This window comes from Gekko japonicus, unplaced genomic scaffold (genome assembly GCF_001447785.1).
Source record: "Gekko japonicus isolate JY-2015 unplaced genomic scaffold, Gekko_japonicus_V1.1 scaffold3176, whole genome shotgun sequence".
NCBI classification, from domain to species: domain Eukaryota; kingdom Metazoa; phylum Chordata; class Lepidosauria; order Squamata; family Gekkonidae; genus Gekko; species Gekko japonicus.
In genome coordinates this window covers 17,157-26,715 of record NW_015164296.1, presented here as the reverse complement: position 1 = coordinate 26,715, position 9,559 = coordinate 17,157, and the positions used below count along the sequence as shown (strand labels likewise).

At 48.8% G+C, this 9,559-nt stretch overlaps 1 protein-coding gene across 1 annotated transcript in view; it reads right to left on the bottom strand.

Annotated features, from left to right (window-relative positions):
* Window positions 1-9,559, bottom strand: part of DROSHA (drosha, ribonuclease type III) — a 155,264-nt gene that overhangs the window by 136,851 nt on the left and 8,854 nt on the right. The window contains exons 4-5 of the mRNA XM_015408795.1: window positions 6,655-6,796; window positions 1,573-1,724 (exon numbers count right to left, since the gene is read on the bottom strand). Of these exons, the coding sequence (XP_015264281.1) occupies window positions 1,573-1,724; window positions 6,655-6,796 (294 nt within the window). The remainder of the gene's footprint in view (window positions 1-1,572; window positions 1,725-6,654; window positions 6,797-9,559) is intronic.

Below are 9,559 nucleotides of genomic sequence, written 5' to 3'. Positions count from 1 at the left end.
TACCTCACCCGGGGGAACTGCGATCCCCCGCGATCCCCCCCGAAATGACCTCTGCTCCTAATTCAGGACTACTGTATGCTCCAATGCCCTCCCGCGCCCAGAATTTTCCTCCGCGGCTGCTGCGAGAGGCAAAAGCCAGCCACAAAATGGCGGCCATGGCTTAACTTTGGTCACACAGTGCAGATCCTTGGCCTGAGGTGGTGGCAGCTGCCAGAGCAACATTTTTTGAATGATCTGCACAGCCAATCACATCCCCGATAGTTAATTAGAAGCCTCATTGGACAGGAGCCCTCCCTGGCCCCGCCCACTCCCTAAAAACTCTTGGCAAGTGTTGGAGGTCTGAGTCGAGAAACCGCTTATTATTTGGGGTGAGTGAGGTTTGCTGGTAGTGCAAGCAGCTTCGATGAAGGAAACCGTCTGCCTGCCAATGTGCAGTCCTCCCTTTGCCCCCCTTACTGTGTGCAAGTTCAAGCCCAGCTGAAGCCAACTGAATAATCACAACTGCAGCTATCTGGAGTCCCACCGAGGCCAACTTCCAATGGGACTTGGCCATGATCAGCCACCACTGGGGGAGTCTGGGTGCTGAACCAATGTTCCCTCTAAGCTGTCGGGGGGTGTCTGTGTGCTGAAGCACAATAAAGATCCACAACCCAAACCAGGCGTCAGACTCTTGAACAAACTTTCTCCCAACAACACTCTCTTGGCAGTGATTTGTTTATTGAGAGCTGAAGATGTTTCAAGCTGAGACCACTCGTGTCAGAACTGACTCCTGTGGCGCCAGTTCTGAAGTTATACAGGATTCAAAGAAGCCCCACTCCCCCAGTGACCAGTCCAATCACTCCATTCATTCAGCTTGCCTAAAGGTCCACAACCCAAACCAGGTGTCAGACTCTTGAACAAACTTGCTCCCAACAACACTCTCTTGGCAGTGATTTGTTTATTGAGAGCTGAAGATGTTCCAAGCTGAGACCACTTGTGTCAGAACTGACTCCTACGGCGCCAGTTCTGAAGTTATACAGGATTCAAAGAAGCGCCCCCTCCCCCAGTGACCGGTCCAGTCACTCCATTCATTCAGTCCGCCTAAATCTAGCATGCTCCATTAGCCCTCCTTCCCCCACCTGTGAACCTACAGTTACATCATCTACAACAAGCTGGCTAGCAGAGGCTGGCATTCAAGGTCGTTGTGCATTCTTTCCATCCTCAGGAGGCCCACTTGGAAAGCGGTCGTAAGTTAGCATGGCCAAGCAGTCTACACCCCCCTCCACACACACTCTCACAGTCTGCCCCCCCAATTTCCCAACGTGAAAGAACAAAGCGCCAGAGACAGTGAAACTAGAACATGGCAAACGAGGGCCCGAGTTTGACACCAGGCTGCCCGACTTGTGGACCCCATTAAGCCGAATCAGCTTCACCAACCAAATACGGCAACCAGTTAAGGAGCTACTGCTGTTGCTGCTGGGCGGCCAGCGTGAAAACACAGGGCTTGCCAAGTATCTGTGGGCTGGCATTCAGTTTCTTGGGATCAGAATCCAGGCAGGATCAATGGTTTGGCTCCCTTTTCGAGGGCAATACCTGTCCGGGGTCATTGTACCAAAGCTCCTCATGCAGGCGATCAGGGTGAGCCTTCTTGCGCTTGATTTCAGCGATGACGTCGAAAACCTCAGAATCGGAACTGCTGGAACAGCTGTCGTCATCTGAGTCGCAATCGGACTCACTGGAGCTCCCTAGGTCCCGAAAAACAAACCAAAAAAAAGGTGTTACTTTAGGAACCCTAATCACTCACCATTCCCCCTGAGAGCTATACAAACACTGAACCCACAATTGTCTCCTTGGAGACAGAAAAAGGTGAATACAAGGCGGAAGCGCAAGAAGACTTCTTGTCCACCTGACCCTTAAGAACCTAAGAGAAGCCATGTTGGGTCAAGCCAACAGCCCATCCAGTCCAACACTCTGTGTCACACAGTGGCCAAAACCCAGGTGCCATCAGGAGGTCCACAAGCGAGGCCGGAACTCCAGAAGCCCTCCCACTGTTGCCCCACAAGCACCAAGAATACGGAGCGTCTCGCCATCAAATGGAAAAACAACCTACCTCCCACAATTACAGCATGGCATGATAGGATCTGGCAATTTTATGTGATGGAAAAGATTGCCTACAAGAATGCTCTAACTGACAACACGAAACAAAACGCTCAATTTCTAGCAATTTGGTATCCATTATTAGATTATATGATAGCTAGTGGTAAAGTGCCAAAATCTGTTTATCCCATAGATCAGTTACAACTGTAAGACTGATGTAAAGGTAAAGGTTCCCTTGCTCGAAAGCCAGTCGAGTCCGACTCTAGGGTTGCGGTGCTCATCTCCATTTCCAAGCCGAAGAGCCAGCGCTGTCCGAAGACGTTTCCGTGGTCATGTGGCCGGCATGACTCAACACCAAGGCGCACGGAACGCTGTTACCTTCCCACCGAAGCGGTACCTATTTATCTACTTGCAATTTCTTGCTTTCGAACTGCTAGGTTGGCAGGAGCTGGAACTAGAGACGGGAGCTCACTCCGTCATGCGGCACACCCGGGTCTCAAACTGCTGAACTACCGACCTTCCACAGCCTACAGTTCAGCGTCTTAACCACTTGAGCCACCGCAGCTCCAAGATTGATGTACCCTTTGTTATATATTTATAAGCTGTAGCTCTATAAGTCTATCAAACGAACTGTAAATTGAGAAAGTTACGTTCTTCATATGTAACGTTGTTGCTATCTTTTCATGCAATAAAAATGTTTTTTAAAAAAGAAAAGAATACAGAGCGCCACTGCCCCAGGTGTAGTGTTCCAGCTATACTTTGTAGCTAATAGCCACAGATGGACCTCTGCTCCATATGTTGATCCAGCCCTGTCTCTAATCTAGGAGATCTGGTTTTGAGTCCCCACTCTTCCACATGCAGCTGCTGGTCACAGCACATGCAGCTGCTGGTGTGACCTTGGGTCAGACATGGCTCGACCACAGCTGCTCTGTCAACCAAGACCATGTCACCCCTCAGTCGTCGTTTCTCCAAGCTAAAGAGCTTGTGTGGTGGGTTCCAGCAGCTGCTCACACGGTGGGTCGCAGGGAAGATTTCAGCTTCCAGTGCTGGGGACTATTGAAGGGGCGCGTGTGGGCCTTGCCGGAGGGCATCGAGGCATGTCAATGGAGGTAACAGAACCACAACAGCAACACCACGGTGGCAAAACAGCTATCGAGCAGATAGCAGAACCTGGAACTGGGGAGGGACGCCATTCAGTATCTGTGCAAGGAGTTGCAGCCACACTGCCGTCTTTTGATGCCCGGATAAACAAAGAGCGATCGAGGGATAAGTGAGTAGAAAGTAGTCAATGGCAACCATGATATATGTACGACGGGAATATCACTGTTTGGTGGGTTTTCAAAAAACAGATCAATATTTATACTAGTACAAATACATTTCTGTACATTTATACAAGAACAAATATTTAAAAAAAATCATTTCACAATGCTGACAAGCACAGTCCAATAAGCTAAAGTCCTTACATACAGTAAATCTTTTTTTGTGTCTTTCTTGTACTTTATGCTATTGCAATCCTATAATACAGGGGTGTCGAACTCATTTGTTATGAGGGCCGGATCTGACATAAATGAGACCTTGTTGGGCCGGGCCATGTGAATCATAAAAGGTAATGCCAGGTAGCGGAGATATAAACTTTATAAAGGACACAAACACAAAGAGGGGTTTTTTTACTTTAAATAAAAACATGCTTAAAACATTAGCACTCTTACAATATTTTGCTTATTTAACAGTGTCTGATAACCGACACCTCTTGCTCTGAATTATTACATCAAAATGTATGTGCTGTTGCAATCTTGACTTTGCTGTTCAGGTGTGTATCTGTAAGCTGCAAACCTAGGATGACGCAGCAGCAGCAGAACTGGAAGAAGAAGCAGAAGACAGCCAGTTCCACTGCGGGCCTGACGGAAGCCCTCCGGGGGCCTGATCTGGCCCCCGGGCAGCATGTTTGACACCCCTGCTATAGTAGAACAAGAAAGACACAAAGAAGATTTACTATAAAAGAGTGATATTCCCTTCATAAATAAATATATTGTGGTAGCCATCGACTATATTCTAATCTTTCGATGTTGTTGTTGTTCAGTCGCACAGTCGAGTCCGACTCTTCGCGACCCCATGGACCAGATCACGCCAGGCCCTCCTGTTTTGACCTTCAGTCTTTCCCAGCATCAGGGTCTTCTCCAGTGAGTGCTCCCTTCTCATTGGGTGGCCAAAGTATTTGAGCTTCAGTTTCATTATCTGGCCTTCCAGGGAACAGTCAGGGTTGATTTCTTTGAGGATTGACTGATTCGATGCCCGGCAGTATAAGGACACTATAATCCCCCTTCCCCTTCAGTGGAGGAAAGTGGAATCCACCTTGCGTCCATTACGATGTCGGCAGAGCCTGTCCTCTGAGGACCACAGGAGGCTCCCAACTGTCACCTGAGCACAGAGGCCAGCACCAGTAGCACCCAAGGAGAAGGAAGAACTGACAAAGCCCTTCTTGCAGTTCACACTGCGTCAGTACATTTTGCACATGTTTCAGCATGGAATAAAGTGGTAAAAGTCCATTATAATATGCTTGGGGGTAAACAACGGGACAGATTTGGTCTCTGGGACTGCTGCTGCCTTAACCCTACTATGAAGTCGGTGTTGCCAGATCAACATTTTTCTACCTTCAGCCAGTGTTCCCTCTAAGCTGAGTTAGCGTGAGGTAGCTCACAGTTTTTTAGCCTCCGGCTCACCCATTTTTGTCCTCGCTCAGGAAGGGATGGCTCCAGAGCAGACTAATTTATGCAGTAGCCAAATCACCTGCTCACAACTTCAGCGCCAGTAGCTCAGAAAGTAGAATTTGTGCTCACAGGACTCCAAAGCTTAGAGGGAACATTACCTTCAGCAGGTCAGGCAACTGGCTCCCTACCTATCTGCCCACGACCTGGCCACTGTGACCCATGCAAGTGTCACCTCCCGGCTGGACTACTGTAACACACTCTACGCGGGGCTGCCCTTGAGACTGACCCAGAAACTCCAGTTGGTCCAGAACGTAATGGCGAATGTCCTGACAGGAGCATCATTAAGAGCGCACATACAACCGGTGCTCAGCCAGCTGCCCTGGCTTCCGGTTGAGTACCGGATCAAATTCGAGGTTTTAGTTCTAACCGTTAAAGCCCTGTGCGGTCTGGGACCAAAATACCTTCAGGGGCCGCCTCTGCCAGGACATCCCTCAAAGAGCGTTACGCTCTATGGACCAACATCTGCTGGTGATCCTCAGCTCGAAGGAAGTCCACGTAGCCTTAGCCAGAGCCTCTTCAGCTCTCTCGCCCGCTCGGTGGAACACTCTCCCGAGAGAGATCCGGGCCCTGCGAGACCTAATGCAGTTTTGCAGGGGCTGTAAATTGGAGATGTTCCTCCAGGCCTATGATTGAGGGAGGGGGGGTGACTTATCTGTATTAGTATTAGTTACCATCAACTGTGCACAGACGTGAAATCGACGCGGGAGAGGTGGTATTAAAGTAAAGGTAAAGGGTCCCTTGCTCGAAAGCCAGTAGAGTCCGACTCTAGGGTTGCGGTGCTCATCTCCGTTTCAAAGCAAAAGAGCCAGCGCTGTCCAAAGACGTTTCCGTAGTCATGTGGCCGGCATGACTAAACACCGAGGCACACGGAACGCTGTTCCCTTCCCACCAAAGTGGTACCTCTTTATCTACTTGCAATTTCTTGCTTTCGAACTGCTAGGTTGGCAGGAACTGGAACTAGAGACGGGAGCTCACTCCATCATGTGGCACACTCGGGTCTCGAACTGCTGAACGACCAACCTTCCACAATCGGCACTAAAAATGGTATCACATTTGGATTTTAATAACTGCCGGTGTTATGTTAATCATTTTATTGTATTATAAGAACATAACAGACGCCAGTGTTGGATCAGGCCAAAGGCCCATCCAGCCCAACACTCTGTGTCACACAGTGGCCAGAAATACCAGTGCCATCAGGAGGTCCACCAGTGGGGCCAGGACATTAGAAGCCCTCCCACTGTTGACCCCCCCCCCAAGCACCAAGAAGACAGAGCATCACTTGCCCCAGAGCCCCTATCTATACCTTGTGGCTAATAGCCACTGATGGACCTCTGCTCCATATGCTTATCTAATTCCCTTTTGAAGCCGTCCATGCCTGTAGCCGCCACCACTTCCTGTGGCAGTGAATTCCATGTGTGAATCACTCTTTGGGTGAAGAAGTACTTCCTTTGATCCGTTCTAACCCGACCGCTCAGCAGTTTCATGGAATGCCCACGAGTTCTTGTATTGTGAGAAAAGGAGAAAAGTACCTCTTTCTCTACCTGCTCTTTCCGATGCATAATCTTATAAACCTCGATCATGTCACCCCTCAGTCGTCTTTTCTCCAAGCTAAAGAGCCCTAAGCGCTTTAACCTTTCCTCATAGGGAAAGTGTTCCAACCCTTTTATCATTCGGTTCAGGGTGGATTTTATCATACTGCTAAAATCCACCCTGAACCTTGCGATGCAGGAGAGGGCGGAAATAGTGATCAAATAAATAAATGACAAGAATCTGTTCTGGGACCCAAAGCCTCGATCGGCGTGGTACCTACCCATATCTTCGTCTAGCTTTGTCTTTGGCGGCTCCCATGGCGGCCTGGCGGCTTTGGCCTTGGCCTGACGCTTCCCCAGCTCTTCTTCAAACTTTTCATACAAGTCTCTCAATCGGCTCGTTCCAGCCACTGTGGAGTCTCCCTTGCAAATGCAGGGGACAGAAAAAGCCCCTGCCCTGCCACACATGTTGTTAGTCTTTCAAGCGCTATTGGACCCTTCCTCTTTTCCACTACCCCAAGCAGAAGACAGTTAAGCCAACCACAAAGGGTGATCGACGACCACCGTTTGACAAGCTGCAAATGAACCACAGAGGCCACTGACACATTCGGGAAGGTTAACTCCCACCATTTATCCAACATGTGGATAAATGTGAATGCGGCAACGTGACCACGTGAACGCCACCATTCCTGTTCAGGACCAAGAGGTAGCAAGGGAGTGATAAATTCTCCTCACCGTACAGAAAAACCCTACTGACTGCACCATGGTTTTTTTTCATACACAACTTTTTTCACTGTGAAACAGAAAACATTCCCGTGAACAAATTAGCAAGTACAGATCTTCACGCTTGGCATACTCCCACAGGTCTAGCTTGTTGGGTATAAGCACGGGAGGCCGCTGTACCCAAACACAGCAAGACACGTATGTGATCAATCATTACATACAACGATCAGTATAAATGGTTACGGGCTATGTACAGAAGAGCTTTCCATATGGGAATCAGCATGATGCGTGAAGTAGACCTGACGAGTTTGTTTTCTTGGCATCTGTGCACATCACACCGCAAACAGAGAATGAGTTCTGCTCCATGCTAAGTTTTATTTTAAACCTTACAATTGGCCTTTTTGTTAATTTAAGCTATTTTCAGAATAAGTCAAGTTGCAGAAACAGATCCGATTATAACATCAATCTAAATACATTGTTAGGTTTAAAAATTCTGAACACTGCACAGACAGGTACCCTGAGGCCTACAAGTTTCTCGGAACTGAATCCATCATGTTATATCAGGCACATTGAGGTACGGCCTGTTGTTCTATTTAAAAGAACAAACCACACATTTTTTTACATCAGCCATTATGGATATGGCACAGTAGCAGTGCCCTCGTTAGTAAAGTTACACAATTCTAAGCCCACTGAGTTTACCAGGCAGAGAAGTGCATAACTCTGTTTAGGCTAGGGTTGCGGTGCTCATCTCCGTTTCAAAGCCGAAGAGCCAGCGCTGTCCGAAGACGTTTCCGTGGCCATGTGGCCGGCATGACTAAACGCCAAGGTGCACGGAACGCTGTTAATTAATCCCTTTTAATAGTACTGGATTACTTATAGTTTTTTTAAAAAACAACTCCTGAACACCAGCCACTGATGGACCACGCCCTGTTCCAGCCTCCATATGTTTGCCAAATTCCATCTGGCATCTGTTCATGCCAGCCACCACTACCAGCACCACCACCTCCTGTGGCAGTGAATTCCATGTGTTAATCACCGTTTGGGTGAAGAAGTCCTTCCTTTCATCTGTTCTAATTAACCCGACTGCTCAGCAATCTCATGGAGTGCCCACGAGTCCTTGTCTTGCGAGAAAGGGAGAAAAGGACTTCTTTCTCTACCTGCTCTATCCCAGGCATAGCCTTGTAAGCGTCTTATGTCACCCCTCAGCAGTGTTCCCCCTAAGCTGAGTGAGTGTGAGCTAGCTCACAGTTTTTTAGCCTCTGGCTCACACATTTTTGTCTTAGCTCGGGAAGGATGGCTCCAGAGCAAACTGATTGATGCAGCAGCCAAATCTCCTGCTCACAACTTTAATGCCAGTAGCTCCCAAAGTAGAATTTTTGCTCACAGGGCTCCATAGCTTAGAGGGAACATTGCCCCTCAGTCGTTGTTTCTGAAAGTTAAGAGCCCCAAGTGCCTTAACCTTTCTTCATAGAGAAAGTGTCCTCTTATCATTGCAGTTGCCCTTTTCTGCACTTTTCCCAGTGCTGTAAATATCCTTTTTGAAGTGTGTGTGGTGTGAGTGGTCCAATGCGGTTGCACCATCAATTTATACAGGGCAGGGCCTGTATAAATGTTGTTCCTGGTAGTCTTTTGGGGTTTCTGTGTGGCACTGTGGCATGCTTGCACTGCCACTTGTTCTGGAGTGTGCCACTTGTTCTCATGGCACACAAGCCCCTCCCAAGACAGTCCACTTTCCCTGAGATTCTCTGGGAGAGTCTGACTGCTGGGTGCTGCCTCCTTGCCTGCCTTAAGTGCTTCTGGCTGGGTTTCCCCATTGGAAACAATGGGGGTAACCTGTTTGGGTGCCCATAGAATTGGACTCACTTGTACAATTTCTTTGGAACATGGGGGTTTATGTCGGGAGAGGCTCCCGAAGCTACCCTGAAAATTTGGAGCCTCTCCCTCAAACCCCCTCGCCCCCAGAGCCACTAACAGCACCATGGGGGGAAAGTAACTTTTCCCCCCACCATAGACAACAATAGAGGATGGGGGCAACCTGTTTGGGTGCTCGTAGAATTGGACCCCCTGGTCCGGTGTTCTTGAAACTTGGTGGGTATCTTGGGGAGAGGCTCCAGCAGCTACCCTGCGAGTTTGGAGCCTCTCCCTCAAACCCCTTCCCCTCCAGCCCCCAGAATATACCCTATGTTTTCGCCACTGACATCAATGGCCCATAGGATATAATGGGGCCGAAATTGACGTTGGTCTGGCCCAAAGACAACCAGATGGGCTTGTACTGCCGAAATTGACACGCGGGAGTCTTTCTGCCAGCTGAAATTGATTCTGCCCGATTCGGCGGAATCCGAATTGGGCCGAATTTTTTTTTTTGCACACCCCTAATCTGGGGTATGTAGAACAAACCGCAGGAAGGAGGCAGTGTGGCACAATGCAGTCTCATCAACCTTCGAAAGCAAAGCAGGTCAGTAC